General features: G+C 41.7%; 1 protein-coding gene across 2 annotated transcripts in view; it reads right to left on the reverse strand.

The window, feature by feature from the left end:
• Window positions 1-170: 170 nt before the first annotated feature.
• Window positions 171-18,512, reverse strand: part of LOC144679600 (coiled-coil domain-containing protein 127-like) — an 18,905-nt gene continuing 563 nt past the window's right edge. For both annotated transcript variants that reach the window (XM_078540144.1, XM_078540145.1), the window contains exons 2-3: window positions 3,430-3,580; window positions 171-3,076 (exon numbers count right to left, since the gene is read on the reverse strand). In XM_078540144.1, coding sequence (XP_078396270.1) covers window positions 2,397-3,076; window positions 3,430-3,547 — 798 coding nt within the window. In that variant the 5' untranslated portion in view covers window positions 3,548-3,580 and the 3' untranslated portion in view covers window positions 171-2,396. The remainder of the gene's footprint in view (window positions 3,077-3,429; window positions 3,581-18,512) is intronic.

The following is an 18,512-nucleotide window of genomic DNA, read 5'->3' on the forward strand; positions in this document are numbered from 1 at the left end:
CAGGATGTACTTTCATCAGTTCCGAGTATAAATTATTGCTCACTTGCATTTAAATTTCACGGAGGTTAAAAAAGACATTACACTTCTCCAAAAATATATACAATAATGAAATACTTGAACAAGCGCAGCATATTCTCACGTAAAATCCTTTAAAAAAATAATGCAACAAATCCAGCTGATTAAGATTTTTATACATAATTCAAAACCAGATGGTTTCAATCCTTTACCCATATTTCAGTCACAAAATTTCAGCCCCTTACACACAATCCAAAATCAGTTGATTTCAATCCCCTTGTACCATGATCCAAAATCCCACAAATCTGCACATATCCCTTCACTATGATTCTCAATTTCTTTATTTAGATTAGCAGACCAGTCCTGTATGCAGTAGAGAGTGTGATATTTTTAAGAAGTGACACAAGAACCACCTACTGAATCCCTGAACTATGCTTCAATTGGAGTTGCTTACTCTGTGTGCATACTTCACCACTCCCTTGGTCTTTGATGTGAAGCAGTGAGTAACAAGGAGTAAACTGAGCAACAGATCAACCATGAAAGCTTTTAATATACTGGCAGTGTTATTTTAAATTGATCGATGAGAGATTTATTGGTCACAAAGGATTGCAATAAAGAAATAATATTGTTGATTAGTATGTGCTGTTCTCCTTATGACTGTATTTGAGCAATTAACCCACATTGTTGTGAAGAGACAGTCCAAAGAACTCAGGATAAAGTAAATATTACTGATAAAATGTTTACCATCTCAATTATCAGCACTCAATTATTCTCCCAAGATTTTTGGTGGGGCCACCAAAAAAAAGTTTTCAATTTTAGATTGGAAAACTCACACACTCGTTGAAAAGAGATTCATAGATTATCTATCAATTTCCATTATCCACGGAGGTGCCTTTATTATGTGGAGGCTGGATTATTAAATATACTCAAGGCTGAGTTAGACAGATTTTTGATCTGCAAAGGAGTCAAGGGTCATGGGAGGCAGGTTAGAAAGTGGAGCTGAGGCTACAATCAGAAGAGCCATGATCTTACTGAATGACGAGTAGGCCCGAGAGGCCGAATGGCCTACTCATGTTCCTATTTATGTTCTTATGGCAGTTAATTGAAGGTCCAGTGAATTTTACTTATATTGACTGAATGTTTCCTTTAGTAGTGGATGGTGCAACTGTATACAGCTGGGTCTATAATAGGACATTTTGGCCCAGAAATTACTAGAATGGCACATCGTGAGGTGAGTGCCATGAATTTGACATTATTTTTCACCCTATAGATGACACAACATTTACACTAGAAGTTGCTGGAATTGTAAATTGGTAAAGGCGTAGCGATATCAAAGTCAAATCTTACACCATTTGAATGTCGGGTCAAACAGCTATCTTCTTAACTAAAGAAAGAAAAGGATAGAGCAGACGACAGAAGGAAATAGGATGAATTCAAGTCAAATTAGGTACAGAAAGAGAAATAGAGTGGATTGAGAGAGGGAGAAAGAGATAAAGGCAAAGGAAAAGTGAAGAAATTGAATAATGGGAGGACATTGCAATTCAATTGTGTTTAGGAATTTCTGTATTGCTCCTTGAGCAGTTAATAAGGGTACGGTAGGTGTGCAAAAAGTATAAACATTCTTGACCCCTGAATTATAGAACGAGCAGCCCCATCCATTATGATCAGGAATGTGAAATGTTTACCTCCTACTATTCTGGTAGTCACAAGCACAATAATATGGAATTGTCTCATGATAGCAATCAATCTCTATCAGTTAGGCTACAGGCAGATCCAGACATAACATGCAAAAAACTCCAGTGGTGAAGAGCTTTGGGAATGATGCAATGTCTTTTTTAACCTCCAAAGAATGCGAAATGTACCACATCATATCTCAAATTACTCACATCAAAATTATTTTGCAACAGACATTGATCTAATTTGCATCTCTGAACATCAAGCCTGATTAAAGAAGTTTAAAAACCCTCTAGGAACAACTCATTACCTGCTGGAGCGAGGGGCCATAGTATCAATTGTTCCCATTCAGGGCCTGCATGATTGAGTTTTAGTTAGGACCAGAAATCAGATCATTAACAGAGTCCTTACATGAATTATCAGCTCTAAATGGCAGCAGCGAGTTTAATTTGCATTTACACTACAAATCGAGAAATCTCATGACATTAATTTCAATGGAGGGGCTCCTCCATTGAGTTTGCAATTTTTTCATATTTTGCATGGCTAATGATAAATCGTCCGCAATTTGTGGAGAACTGGAACTCATAATATATCCCTTCACTTCAAATTGCAGGGTATTTTGTGAAGTAATAATGGAGCTAATTCGCAACTGTTTTCCAGCAATTTCTAGTACAATGGCACCTCTTTTAAAAAAAATCACCAACATTTTAGTTGGCTTGTTTCTCCAATAAGGCTGCTTCTACTTTCTTGAATTTCTGCAGCTCAGCTTGAAGCTCCCAGTACGCGAGATACACCCACATTAACCTGCCATTTTTTCTTTTGTCCATGTTTTGCACATTCGCACAGTGTGTTTCATGTTTAAAGATGCTGTTCAAGCCAGCTTCGATGCCCAACTCTCTAGCAATTGGGTTTGTAAGAGCTTGGCTAAGCATCTTCTTTTCTAATTCCAGTCTTTCTTGTCGTGGTATGAAGTAGCTGCAGAACAGGCTTTGCCTGTTGACCAGGGATTTTTCAAATTCTTTTATGAATGTTCTAGCTCGGTTTTGCCACACTTCTTCCCTCTCCACCATATCCTGATACAAAGCTCCTGCTACTCCAGAATATTGCAGGGAATGTTTCTTCTGTTCTATATTTAAACGTTCTTGCTCCAGCTGTCTACGTTCTTCAACCAGCTGCCGGCTCTGTGCCAAAAGGGCTTCACGGTAACTTTGGACTTTACTTTTGAGCTTTTCCTGCTCTAACTCACAATGTGCAAGCAAACGTCGATTCTGAACAATTGTGTCCTCATACTTCAATTTGAGATCTTTTTCTATTGTGTCTATCGTGTTCTTACATGTTGTTCTTACTTGCTCAATCTCCTTCTGTGATTCTCTGGACCAGATCCAGCCTTGAGAAACAAAATTGAGACAGTTTTCATTCCAATTTGCTCTTTTTCAAAAACTGGAGGAGGAAAGCTTTCAACTATAGACCAGATCTATCTCTTTTAAACAGCAGACACCAATAAATAACTTGGAGGTTGTTTACATTGCTTCCTACAACAGGAACATTATTGGGGTCAGAAAGGAAAGGGGGAGATGGTGGCGGGGGGGGAGGAGTGCAGCAGGGAAGACATTGTTTGACTAGACCACTTCTGTTGCCGAGTCATTTTTTTTTAACTCCAGAAGTTCCATTTAACATTGTTAAGGGTAAAAATGGTACAGCCAGAACATGGCAATGTAATTCTAACTTCACACCACTTACGGAAGGCTGCCAGCCCCAACATAGGCACCAGCAAAGCATAATTCCATCTGCTTCCATCACCTTCACCGCCCCGGCGATTGGGGAAAATATTCCACACTGGCTCGTTGAGGTTATTCATGAAGTCTCAGTCTGCTAGCAACAGTAATAATATCTGGATTCGGGTAACACAAAGGAAATTACACAGCATTATGTAGAATATAGAGCATAAAAATAGGCCATCTGAGCCAACCAGTCTATGCTGGCATTTATGCTCCATTCAGACCTGTTCCCATCTTTCATCACATAATCATATCAGCATACCCCTATATTCCTTTCTCCTCTTTATACTTATCTACCTACCCCTTAAATGCATCTGTACTACCCACCTCAACTACTCCCAGTGGTAGCAAGTTTCACATTCTCACCACTGTCAGGGTAAAGATGTTTTTTCTGAATACTGTGTTTGATTTCTTGGTGACTATCTTATGTCGATAATCTCAAGCTTTGCTCTTTCTCACACATGGAAACGTTCTGTGTCTATTCCACCAAAACCTTTCAGAATGTTAGAGACCTCCAATAGGTCACCCCTCAGTCTTTTCTTTTCAAGAGAAAAGAGACTTAGTCTGCTCATCCATGCCCAATAGGTATAACACCACAGTTCTGGTATCATTCTTGCAAATCTTTTATTTAAATGCAGTGGCTTCTACTAAATTATCTTTATGTGCAGCACCGTGGGATGACATTTAAAATAATAAAACCATGTGACCAACAATTTTTGTAATTCCCTAATCACACAAATGATGCAAAATGCAATAATATGGTTTTGTCAAATACAGAACTTTAGCTCCCCAATTCTTAAAAGCTGGTCAAAGCAAAGACAACTGAACCAACACCTGAACCTGATCATTATGTTACATTTTGAAGAAGCTGATGGATTCTTTGGTATTTTGTGATATTGTCGCTTCTCCTGTCAAGCATCACATTATCAAAAAGTGTACTGCAGGAAATTTGTGCTATATTTCACCTGGAGTGCTTAATATAGCAATAATAAAGGAAGCTTTATTCTGTCTCTCTCTTATGTTCTTGTACTCTGTGGCTCTCCATATAAAACCCAAAGCCATTAAAAAGTCAATAGCATTTTATCTACCTGCTCTAATACTTTGGTGGTTATCAATCAAGTATCTACTCCTTGTTTATTCTCCCAAAATGTATTGCCTCACACTTAATCTAGACTCCATTTCCCACATGTCTGCCCATTTGCTAACTTCCTGAGGTCATTTTACAATTCACTTCACTGTTTACCAAACCTACGTTTGTGTAGATAGCCAGTCATTTTCTTACACCAGAGTCCAAAGCATCTACACAGATGAAAACAAACTTAGGCTTCAAAAGAATTCCAGTCGCTGCTTTGGGGGTCGTGAGGTTGTGAAAGACACTATATAAATACAAAGCCCTTTCTTTCTCATGCACACTGATTTAGGGCTAGGCATAACCAAATTAGAGCAGCAGAATGATGAGTGATTTCACATCAAATTGCTATCAAAATGGACTATGCTGGTATATTATCTTCCGTACAACTGAAATACTATTATACTAGAAAAACATTTGGTGCATGAAATTTTAGCAATGTAGGGCCCAATCCTCCTTGAAAAATAAGTGTTAACATACATTATTAATATTCAAATCATACAGCAAATTCAGTAGATTAAGAGACATACTGTGAATTGTGAATCTCTAGAACTCGCTAATCGATTTAGACCATTTCACCATTTAGTTTGCACAAAAAACATCTTGCCCTTTGCCTCCTTGTTATTTTTAAGATCTTTATGGATTTGCATATTGATTACACATTAAGCTTGCCACATAAAGTCAAGTCTGGCAATTAGGAGCACAAGTATGTTTTTATCGACATGCTAATTATTAATGCAATGTGAAGTAACCTCTCTGACCTAGAATAGGAAAAATTTGAAGTATTCAATCTCATTCCTGCATGTAGTCAATTGAAAGAGATTTAAAAAATGTCAAATCTCAAAACAAAATTTTACTTTTCCTTTGTTTCTTTTTCTCTCTCTCAATCCAAACTTTCTGCTCCTATTTCTACAACAGAAGGCTTCATCCCTGTCTGAGCACGTGTAAAAAACAGATGATCTCTATGTTGTTATAAAAACAAAAAACTGCGGATGCTGGAAATCCAAAACAAAAACAGAAACAGAAATACCTGGAAAAACTCAGCCGGTCTGGCAGCATCAGCGGAGAAGAGCACAGTTGACATTTCGAGTCTTCGTGACCCTTCAACAGAACTAAGTAAAAATAGGAAAGGGGTGAAATATAAGCTGGTTTAAGGGGGGTGGGGGGGGGGAGTTGGGACAAGCGGCCAGTGATAGGAGGAGATAACCAAAAGATGTCACAGACAAAAGAACAAAGAGGTGTTGAAGGTGGTGATATTATCTAAAGGAATGTGCTAATTAAGAGTAGAGAGCAGGACAAGCAAGGTACAGATAGCTCTAATGGGGGTGGGGTGAAATAATACTAAAAGGGCATAAAAGGTATAGATAAACAATGGGTGGAAATACATTTTGAAATAATGGAAATAGGTGGGAAAAGAGAAAGAAAAATCTATATAAATTATTGGAAAAAACAAAAAGGAGGGGGAAGAAATGGAAAGGGGGTGGGGATGGAGGAGAGAGTTCAAGATCTAAAATTGTTGAACTCAATATTCAGTCCAGAAGGCTGTAAAGTGCCCAGTCGGAAGATGAGGTGCCGTTCCTCCAGTTTGCATTGAGCTTCACTGGAACAATGCAGCAAGCCAAGGACAGACATGTGGGCAAGAGAGCAGGGTGAAGTGTTGAAATGGCAAGCGACAGGGAGGTCTGGGTAATGCTTGCGGACAGACCGAAGGTGTTCTGCAAAGCGGTCACCCATTCTGCGTTTGGCCGCTTTGCAGAACACCTTCGGTCTGTCCGCAAGCATTACCCAGACCTCCCTGTCGCTTGCCATTTCAACACTCCACCCTGCTCTCTTGCCCACATGTCTGTCCTTGGCTTGCTGCATTGTTCCAGTGAAGCTCAACGCAAACTGGAGGAACAGCACCTCATCTTCCGACTGGGCACTTTACAGCCTTCTGGACTGAATATTGAGTTCAACAATTTTAGATCTTGAACTCTCTCCTCCATCCCCACCCCCTTTCCATTTCTTCCCCCTCCTTTTTGTTTTTTCTAATAATTTATATAAATTTTTCTTTTCCCACCTATTTCCATTATTTTAAAATGTATTTCCACCCATTGTTTATCTATACCTTTTATGCCCTTTTAGTATTATTTCACCCCACCCCCACTAGAGCTATCTGTACCTTGCTTGTCCTGCTCTCTACTCTTAATTAGCACATTCCTTTAGATAATATCACCACCTTCAACACCTCTTTGTTCTTTTGTCTGTGACATCTTTTGGTTATCTCCTCCTATCACTGGCTGCTTGTCCCAACTCCTCTCCCCTCCCCCACTTTAACCAGCTTATATTTCACCCCTTTCCAATTTTTACTTAGTTCTGTTGAAGGGTCATGAGGACTCGAAACGTCAACTGTGCTCTTCTCCGCCGATGCTGCCAGACCTGCTGAGTTTTTCCAGGTATTTCGATCTCTATGTTGTACCTCAGTGTCTTGCTTTAAAATTGTCATAGATCAATGTTGTCCAATAGAAATCACGGACTAGCAACATGTGTGGCTATGGTGACACCATTTTAGTAGAAATTACCGTTCACACTCATGCAATACAGCTAAATGTACTTCCCTTCTGTAAATTTATTTAATAAGCATCTACCATCATTCAGTAACTGAGGAAGTAAAGCGCTCACAATGATCAAACAACACTTGCACAGTCATCTTTCCATCTTACCGACAAACGCAATAAAAAGTTAAAGCATATGCATGCATATGCTGTGCAAGTATTGTACAGAGTACTGAAATCACATGCCCAACTCGTTATTTTTTATTTAATAATTAGTAAAGCAATTACCCACATCTTGATTCCTAATTAACCAACTGAGGTTGTTATAAATGGGAGGCCAATTTGCACACAGCAAGCTCCCATAAATACCAACATGAAACTGACAAGATAATCTGTTTTTGTGATGTTGATTGAGGGATAAATATTGGCCAGGACACCAGGAATAACACCCCTGCTTATCTTCAGAAAGTGCCATGGGATCTTTTACAGCTACCTGTCTCGTCCAAAAGACAGCACCTCTGACAAGGCGGCACTCCCATCAGCAATGTCAGCCAAATTGTTTTTGCTCCAGTCCTGGAGCAGGAACTAGAGCCTTCTGACGAGAGGTGAAAGAGCTCCAACTGAACCATGGCTGACACTGTTTGAACATTACTGAACATAGCTGCCAAACGATAATTGCATTTGCTATGTTCCAGATTACTGCATCATGGAGTGCCATATTAACTGGAGAAGATTAAGTCCTTATGCATATCGCAAAGATTTCTCTATATTAAGAAATAGTTGCCATGCCAAAACAATTCAAAGCTTGCTATGAGGTCACATGGACATTGCAGGAAACCATGACAAAAGCCATCTGAACTGTGTCAAATGTTTCAAAAGCCAGGAATTACCCTCATCATTGAAAATTAATGATGTGTGGAAATGACCTTGGATTTACAAGCTCTTGTAACATAGCTGACTGTTGGATGCCTCTAAAGACATGTCTCTTATCAAACTGTTCGAACTAAATACTGTATCAACATTCTGGCCTCATTTCAAGAACATTCTGATCTTTAGGCAAAGTAATTTATATTGGCAAAACTTTAAATATCTAAGAATAGGTATGCAAACTAGGGGGTGTGTTTAAGAGTTAGCAAGCATACTCAGCCTCTTTTATCAGAAAGCTAGTGATTTGTTGTACCAGATGAAGAATCATTCAGAAGGGCTGAGCGACTGCCATTTTTACCAACATCAAAGACATTTTATTCAAAACTGCAGCATACAAGTAAGAAAGAAATACTCTATAGCTTCCCAAGCTATTTTTCAATGTTACGTAATTTTAACATTTGAAAATTTGTGTGATCCCAGTGGCCAGCAAAGTTCATGTATTATATGTTGATCTGCAATGTATATATAAACATGAAAATCTGATTTAAGTACTTTTGTGAAAATGTTACTTTATGTACTCACGTAGGTTTCAGCCTAACTCGCCATATTCCATAGTGACAGAAAACTCAGTTACGCCCCTCCCTCCCCACCTCCACATTGCAATCAGCCCCTCTCCCCAACACACACATGCCCCTCTTCCCAACCCCCTTCCTCCCCCATTCACACATACCAGCTCCTCTTCCCAACCTCCTCCTCTACACGCTCACTCTGAAGTCCCTCTTAACTCCATCCCCCACTCAATCAGTAGCCCCTCTTCCCAAACCCCTCCCCACAACTCACCAGCCCCTCTTCTCCACTCACTCTCTTAGCAGTCCCTCTTCCCAAACCCTCTCCCCTGCCCCACTCACTCAGCAGCTGGTGAGGGAATCAACACGAGGGAACAACATACTTGACCTCATCCTCATCAACCTGCCTGCCGCAGATGCATCTATCCATGACAGAATTGGTAGGAGTGACCACCGCACAGTCTTTGTGGGGACCAAGTCCTGTCTTCACATTGAGCATACCCTCCATCATATTGTGTGGCACTACCACCGTGCTGAATGGGTTAAGACTTCGAACAGATCTAGTAACACAAGATTGGGCATCCATGAGGCACTGTGGGCCATCAGCAGCAACAGAAATGTGCTCAGCCACAATCTGTTACCTCATGGCCCAGCATATCCCACACTCTACCGTTACCACCAAGCCAGGGGATCAACCCTGGTTCAATGAAGAGTGCAGGAGGGCATGCCAGGCGCAGCACCAATCATACCTAAAAATGAGGTGGCAACATGGTGATGCTACAACTCAGGGCTACTTGCATGCCAAACTGCAAAAGCAGCATGTGATAGACAGCGCTAAGCAAACCCACAACCAAGGGATCAGATCTAACCTCTGCACTCCTGCCATATCCTGTTGTGAATTGTGGTGGACAATTAAACAACTCACTCGAGGAGGCTCCACAAATATCCCCATCCTCAATGGTGGGGGAGCCCAGCACATCAGTGCAAAAGATAAGGCTGGAGCATTTGCAACAATCTTCAGCCAGAAGTGCCGAGTGGATGATCCATCTCGGCCTCCTCGACAGGTCCTCAGCATCACAGATGCCAGTCTTCAGCCAATTCAATTCACTCCATGTGATATCAAGAAACGGCTGAGTGCACTGGATACGGCAAAGGCTAAAGGTCCTGACCATATTCCAGCAATAGTACTGAAGACTTGTACTCCAGAACTTGCCATGCCCCTAGCCAAGCTGTTCCAGTGCAGCTACAACACTGGCATCTACCCGGCAATGTGGAAAATTGCCCAGGTATATTCTGTACACAAAAAGCTGGACAAATCCAACCCAGCCAATTACCGCCCCATCAGTCTACTCTCGATCAACAGTAAAGTGATGGAGGGGGGTCATCAACAGTGCTATCAAGTAACACTTGCTTAGCAAAAACCTGCTGATTGTCAGTTTGGGTTCCGCCAGGGTCACTCAGCTTCTGACCTCATTGCAGCCTTAGTTCAAACATGGAGAAAAGAGCTGAACTCCCAAGGTGAGGTGAGAGTGACTGCCCTTGACATCAAGGCAGCGTTTGAGCGAGTGTGGCATCAAGGAGCCGTAGCAAAACTAGAATCAATGGGAATCAGGGAGAAAATTCTCCACTGGTTGGCGTCATACCTAGCACAAAGGAAGATGGTTGTGGTTGTTGGAGGTCAAACATCGCAGTTCCAGGACTTCACTGCAGAGTTCCCCAGGGTAATGTCCTAGGCCCAGCCATCTTTAGCTGTTTCAATGACCTTCCTTCCATCATAAGGTGATAAATGGGGATGTTCGTCGATGAGTGCACAATGTTCAGCACCAGTCGCGACTCGTCAGATACTGAAGCAGTCCATGTCCAAATGCAGCAAGACCTGGAGAACATTCAAGCTTGGGCTGACAAGTGGCAAATAATATTCACGCCACACAAATGCCAGGCAATGACCACCTCCAACAAGAGAGAAGCTAGCCATTGCCTAATGACATTCAGTGGCATTACCATTGCTGAATCCCCCACTAGCAACATCCTGGGGTGTGTGGCGGGGGGGGGGGGAAGGTTACCATTGACCAGAAACTGAACTGGACTAGCCATATAAATACTGTGGCTGCAAGAGCAGGTCAGAGGCTAGGAATGCTGTGGCGAGTAACTCACCTCCTGACTCCCCAAAGCCTGTCCACCATCTACAAGGCACAAGTCAGGAGTATGACAGAATAATCTCCACTTGCCTGGGTGAGCTGCAGCTCCAACAACGCTCAAGAAGCTTGACACCATCCAGGACAAAGCAGCCCATTTGATTAGCACCCCATCCACAAACATTCACTCCCTCCACCACCAATGCAGTGTGGCAGCAGTGTGTACCATCTATAAAATGCACCGCAGTAACTCACCAAGGCTCCTTAGACAGCACTTTCCAAGCCCATGACCACCACCACCTAGAAGGACGAGGGCAGCAGATACATAGGAACGCCACCAGCTGAAAGTTCCCTTCCAAATCACTCACCATCCTGACTTGGAAATATATCGCCGTTCCTTCACTATTGCAGGGTCAAAATCCTGGAACCTGCCCCTCTAACAGCACTGTGGGTGTACCTACACCACATGGACTGCAGCAGTTCAAAAACGAAGTTCACCACCTCCTTCTCAAGGACATTTAGGAATGACCAATAAATGCTGGCCTAGCCAGCGACGCCCACATCTCAGGGCCAAATTTTTAAAAAGTCCCTTTTCCCAACCACTCTCTCCCATTCACTCAGCAGTAGATCAATAAAAGGCTGGTGTAGGCACCACTTACCCCATTACCTTTTGGATTATTTTATTTTAAAAGCCATGTTAGGTGTGTCAGGCTGGTGTGTTTTAGTTGAAAGTACACCCGTTAAAACCATTACCCATGTAAAGATCAATCCCTTAACTTTTTGCCTACTAGATTGGTCTTAAAAATTTGACTTTTACTTGAGTATATATAATATTGCCATTTATAAAGCACATTTCATGATCCCAGGATGTCCCAAAGCACTTTACAGCCAATTAAATGTGCAGTCACTGTTGTGATGCAGTAAACAATTTACCGACGAAGAACATCGAAATAATGACCAGATAATCTGTATGAGTGATGTTGGTCTGGATACTGCGGCGAATTCCCCTGTCTTCTTCAAAGTATCATAAGAATTTTCACATCCACCTGAGAGCAAAGACTAAGTTTAATGCCTCATCTGAAAAATGCCACCTCAGACAAGTACAACATTCCTTAACACTGCTCTGAAGTATCAGGCAGGATTGTGTGTTCAGATTTCTGGAGTGAGACTTGAACCCAAACCTTCTGATACAAAGGTGGCAGTGCTGCCGCTGAGCCAAGACTACCCTTCATTTAAGACCAAGCTTATATAATCCACATAAGAAAAATCTTACATTTAAAATATTCCACATACTTGCCAACTTCATCATTTATGTTAATTTGTCAACCCTAACAATACAAGACAGAAAGGTGCATTGTGCTCTATGAATTTCAAGCAGTGTACATATACACCTTTCACCTCCTCTCTAGCACCATCCAGGTCCCCAGTATTCATTCCAGATGAAACAATGATTTACTTGTAATACTTCCAACTTACCATACTGTATTAGCTGCTCACAGTGGGGAGACCAAACGCAGATTGGGTGATCATTTTGTTGAACATTTCCATTCAGGGAGCAAGCACGGCCTGAGCTTCCAGTCACTTGCCAGTTCAATTCTCCATCTCACTTTCACACTGACCTCTACACTGTTCCAATAAGCTCAACAAAAGTTAGAGAATAGCACCTCATCTTTCTACTAGGCACAATACAGTTCTTTGATCTTAATGCTGAGTTTAACAGCTTTAGTTCTTAACTATCACTCATTTTCTCTTGGACAGCAAATACTGGCCCTGGAAGGTGACTGCACCAGAACCACTGGGAGTGCTTGGAGTGGGATCACCTATTGGTACACAATCGGCGAGGAAGTGGTTTGCACATCCTCGGGTTCACCTGACTTTCTTCCATCACATTCCCTGACCATGGGAGTCTTCTCCTCTATCAGATTTACCATGCTTCTCCTCTGATATTCTGCTGTAACCATCTACACCTCCCCCAGACCCATCTTTTGTTTTTATACTTGTCTCATTATCACCTCCTTTTGTCTTACACATTATCACTTGTTATTAAATCACTCCTGCCCTCTACTGCACTACACCTCTCTTTTGTTCTTTCCCCTAAGTTAATGCTTCCTTAAAAGTTGTACACCTCTAACATTTTCCAGTTCTGATGAAAGATCATTGACGTGAAATGTTAACTCTCTTTCTTCACTGATGCTGTCCGACATGTAGCATGTTTCCAGTAATTTCATTTTTTATTACTGAAACTTCTTATTGTTGGGTACATGCCCATGTTCCCACCTACTGAATCTCCCTTCCTGTACATACTGATGCTCGACACCATTTGTTTGGGAATAGAAATTAAAAAATGGAGCAAGTAGAAAAACAAATTAAAATAAAGACACCAACTCTCGAGGCCAGAATTTTTTCATGACCCCTCCCAAGATCTGCATCCACTGGCTCTTTACATCCTTATTAGTTGCATTTCTCTCTTCCCTTTGAAAGGGATAGTTGAGGTAAGTAGCATATAGGCATTTAGGACAAAGCTGAACAAGTAGCCAGAGAAAGGCGACCAGTAAGATGCCCAAAGCTCCACTTTGCAGGTGCTTGCAAGTGATGAAGGCCCTAAACATCAATTTTCACATGTGGGCGACACTAGCTGATGACAGAGGGAAACGGCAACATCGCCTATGGCCTGGCATGCATCACCATGACAATGAGTGGCTACAGCTGTCTGACAACAGGCAGCAACACCAAAAGCAACAACCCATAACAACCACCATTTCATCTGTGGCACTTGTGACAGAACCTATCTCTCACTCATTGGGCTCTCCAGCCATTGGCAAAAGTAAATAATATGAAGCTACCCCATCTCCAATGGATTTAACTTGCTGCACGAAACATCATCTTATGAGAATGGAAGAATGCCAATGTTGGACAAGATAAGTGCATGAGGAAGAAATAGAAGGGTATTCTGATAAGGTTAGAAGAGGGGGAGGAGAAATCTCATGTGGGACATAAAACATCGACATAGAGTTGTTCAGTCGAATAGCCTGTTTGTGTATTATAGACTTGATGTAATTCAATGTAAGAAGTGTGAAGTGATGAATTTTGAAAGGAAGAATGAAGTTTTTAATTGGTTAACAACTTCAAGGAGGTGCAGGAACAGAAAAACCTGGGGGTTCACATGTGCAAATCTTTGAAGGTGATAGGACAAGTCGATGAGACTACCCTTTACTCAAGATCCTGGCCTATATAAGTAGGGGCAGAGTATAAATGCAAGGACCTTTATAAATCATTCTTTAGCCCAAGCTGGAGTACTGTGCCCCAATTCTGTGCATCACACTTTAGGAAGAATGCCACAGCCTTCGAAAGGGTGACGAGGAGATTTACTAAAGTGATACCAGGGCTGAGGGAATTCAGTTATGTGGAGAGACTAAAAAGGCTGGAATTGCTGTCCTTAGAAGAAAGAAGATTAAGGGACTGTTAATAGGGATATTCAAAATCATAAAAGATTTTGATAAACAAGGAGAAACTGTTTCCACTGGCAGGAGGGTTGGTAATCAGAGGACATGGATATAAGTTAATTAGAGGTGGGAGATGAGTTACTTTTAAATGCAGCAAGTTATGATCTGGAATGCACTGCTGAAATTGTTGTAGAAGCCAATTGAATAGTAACTTACAAATGGGAATCAAAATGAAAACATTGTGGAGTATGAGGAAAGAGCCAGGGAATGTGACTAATTGGATAGTTTCTTCACAGAGCTGGCATATACATGGTGAGCTGAATGACCTCCTTTCTGTCCTCTCTAACTCTTTCTTTCTTTAAGGTGCTCCTTAAAAACCTACTTTAATGACCAAGCTATTAATCACTTGTCCTAATATCTCATGTGGCTCAGTATCACATTTTGTTTGATAATGTTTCTATTAATCAGGTGGGTGGACCTTTTATTCTGATGAAGGAGCTATATAAATGCAAGTTGTTGTATCATTTAATATCCCTTCAGAAATTGGCAAAGGAAGCCATCAAAATTGTGCTATTTCACCATTTGATGTGACGAGCTGATCCTGTGGAATCTATTAATAAAGAAGTGTTAACAATGCACTTAGAAAAGCATAGTATGATTAAAACAAGTCAACATGGTTTTACTAAAGGGAAATCCTGTTTGACAAATTTATTGGATCTTGAGGATGTAACTAGCAAGGTAGATAAAGGGGAACCAGTAGATGTAAATTTCTAAAAGGCTTTCGATAAGATGCCACACAAAAGGTTAATGGGCAAGATAAGTGTGCATGGAGTTGGAGGTAATATATTAGCACAGATAGAGGATTGATTAACAGATAGAAAGCAGAGAATGGGGATAAATGGGACTTTTTCAAGTTGGCAGGTAGTGAATAGTGGAGTACCTCAAGGGTCTGTGCTGGGGCCTCAGCTTTTACAATCTACATTAACAACTTAGATGAAAAGACAGTTATGTATCTAAGTTTGCTGATGATACCAAGCTAGGTTGAAAAGCAAGCTGTGGGAAGGACACAGAGGCTGCAAAGAGATTTATACAGATTGAGTGAGTGGACAACAAGACAGTAGATGGAGGGTTCCATCATTGAATACATTTAGGGCTGGGATAGACAGGTATTTAGTCTCTCGGGGAATCAAGGGATATGGGGAACACCAACAGGCAGGGAAATGGAGTTGAAGCCCAAGGTCAGCCATGATTGTATTGAACGGTGGAGCAGGCTGGACAGGCTATATGGTCTATTCCTGCTCCTATTTCTTCTGTTCTTGTATCTCCACTGACTGAGTCATATCCAACACAAAGGAAGGTGGTTGTCGACATTGGAGGTCAATCATCTCAATCCCAGGACATTGCTGTAGGAGTTCCTCAAACAAGGCCCAACCACCTTCAACTGCTTCATCAATGACCTTCTCTTCAACAGAAGGTCCAGAAGTAGGAAGGTTCGCTGATGACTGTACAGTGTTCAATATCATTCGCAACTTCCCAGATAATGAAGCAGTCCGTGCCCATATGCAGCAAGACCTGGACAACATTCAGGTTTGGGCTGATAAGTGGCAAGTAACATTCGTGCCACACAAGTGCTGAGCAATGACCATCTCCAACAAGAGAACCTTACCATCTCCCCATGCCATTCAACGACATTACCATCACGGAATCCCCATCAACAACAGTTCGACAGAAACTTAACTGAACCAGCCACATAAAGACTGACTGCAAGTGCAGGGCAGAGGCTGGGAATTCTGTGCCAAGTAACTCACATCTCGACCCCTCAAAGCCTGTACAACATCTACAAGGCAGAAGTCAGGAACGTGATGGGACATTCTGCACTTGCCTGGATGAGCGCAGGTCCAACAGCACTCAAAAAGCTCAACACCATCCAAGACAAAGCAGCCCGTTCGAGTGGCACGCCATCCACCACCTTGAGCATTCACTCGCGGCATCACGGTAAACAATAGCTGCAGTGTGTACCATCTACAAGATGCGCTGCAGCAACTTCCAAACCTGCAACCTCTATCACCTAGAAGAACAAGGGCAGCAAATGCATGGAACACCACCACCTTCCAGCTCCCCTCTAAGTCACCATCCTGACTTGGAACTATATCACTGTTCCTTCACTGTTGTTGGGTCAAAATCCTGCAACTTCCTCCCTATCAGTATACTGGGTGCAACTACACCACATGGACTGCAGCGGTTCAAGGTGACTCACCACCACATTCTCAAGCACAATTCAGGATGGGCAAAAATGTGGCCTTGCCAGTGTCACATACATCCCTTGAACAAATAAATAAAATTAAACCATCATCCACCAATGGGGAGATGTGGGGAGATGGCCCCAATAGGTTAAAAGAATAAAGGATTCTGGCTGCTCTGAAATTTGGGCTTAAAAATGTTAAGAACAGCAAAAAAGAAAATCAGGTTAAACAACAAAATGTCAGGTGGACCCTGAAGGCTTGACCCCCTTTGTAGTGGGATTTCTGGAACTTTACAGCATGACACTAATGTTGACAAAAAGTTATTCTCACTATAAGTGTTGATAAAATAACTCAAAGATCATTATGCAGGAAGTGAAGTCAAGGTGGGTAGGAAATGTTAACCATGTACAAAATATTTTAAATAAATAATATTTTAGTGGATTTCTCCCCAGTATTTCTAATCTCCTTTCCCCATATCTATCCCTTCCAAGGAACATAGGAGCAGGAGTAGGCCATTTGGCCCTTCGGGCCTGCTCCACCATTCAAACAGATCATGGCTGATCATCTACCTCTATGCCATTTTCCCATACTATCCCGATATCCTTTGACATCATTAGTACCTAGAAATCTATCGATTTGTCTTGAACGTGCTCAATGATCCAGCTTCCACAGCCCTCCAAGGTAGTGAATTCCAAAGATCACAACCCTTTGAGTGAAGAAATTCCTCCTCATCTGAGTCTTAAATGGCCTTATTCTGAGACTGTGTCCCCTAGTTCTAGACACACCAGCCAGGGGAAACATCCTATTGTGATGTCACACATTACTTTTTATAAAATATGTATATAATATATGCACGTATATACTATATGCACTCATTGCTATTTGTAAATTTTAAAACCGGACCTTGGCTGAACACTATCCTTAAAATAGCTGAACCTATGTCTGTCTGTGACCCCAGAACAAAAGAAGCCACTTTGCATTTTAAGGAAGATTCACACCTCGTTATCTCCAAGAAGCCCACTACTGATCACCTGGGGACTGTACAGTCCAACTTCAAAGAGAGCTATATAAAGATCTTTTGCATTTGATGTCCCAGGCTTGCCAGCAGGAGAGAGGGTCTGCTAAGACAAAAGCCCCTGAAGCAGTCCTTTCAACTCAACAGCCAGGATGTTTAGCAGTCTTTGAGACCCAGCCAAATTCCAGATGATGGATACACTCCTTTGTTGAAGACCTGGAGGAGAGGTGGTAGTCATGTGACCTAGGTCTCTAGCTTGTTAAACAAGTTAATATTGCCTTGCTGAGCTGAATAGCTGTCTGCTCTAACATCTGATTGCAGCCACACAGAAAGGAGCTCAGTCCATGTTGAATACCTGGCCCCATCTCCACTACTTCTGTTGGAAGTTCTGCGCCATTGCTTACAAGACTCTGTGCCTGTCTCATCTCACCACCGGAAAAGTGAATTCTACGATATCGGTTTTCAGCCCGCTGACCTCCATGAAGGAATACCAGATTGGAGTTTGATTCTCACGTGAACCAATGTTTATTTTCTCTGTGGTCACTGTACTGTAAAACCTACTCTTCTCTATCCCTCTCCTTACTGCCCGAGTGTGGAGGTGATGTTGCGAACCCTCCTTCCCGCGTTTTGAGTGTGCATAAATAAACTAACCCTCTGAGTTCATCCCTTCTTGAGTTTGCTGTGGGGTTAATAGAAACTTGGATTGCACAAAATCTGAGGGGTTGGGAAATATGCCACCACTTCTTAAAAAGGGAGCAGATCAAAACACCTTCTGTTTACGGACAGGTGGAGAGGAAAAATTAATGCTGTTTGAACATACCTCTTTTCTGTCTGTAACACTATCCACATCTACCCTGTCACAGTCTGTAAGAATTGTGTAAGTTTCACTGAGATTACCTCTCATTTTTCGAAATTCTAGGGAATACAGGCCCAGTTTCCTCAATCTCTCCTAAAATAACCCTGCTATCTCAGCAATTAGTCTGGTGAACCTCCATTGCACTTCAACAACAGCAAGTATGTTTGGAGACCAAAACTGTACACAATACTCCAGATGCGGTGTCACCAAGGCTCTATACAATTGCGGCAAGACATCTTTACTCCTGTACTCAAATC

Source organism: Cetorhinus maximus, chromosome 4, assembly GCF_964194155.1.
Source record: "Cetorhinus maximus chromosome 4, sCetMax3.hap1.1, whole genome shotgun sequence".
NCBI lineage: Eukaryota > Metazoa > Chordata > Chondrichthyes > Lamniformes > Cetorhinidae > Cetorhinus > Cetorhinus maximus.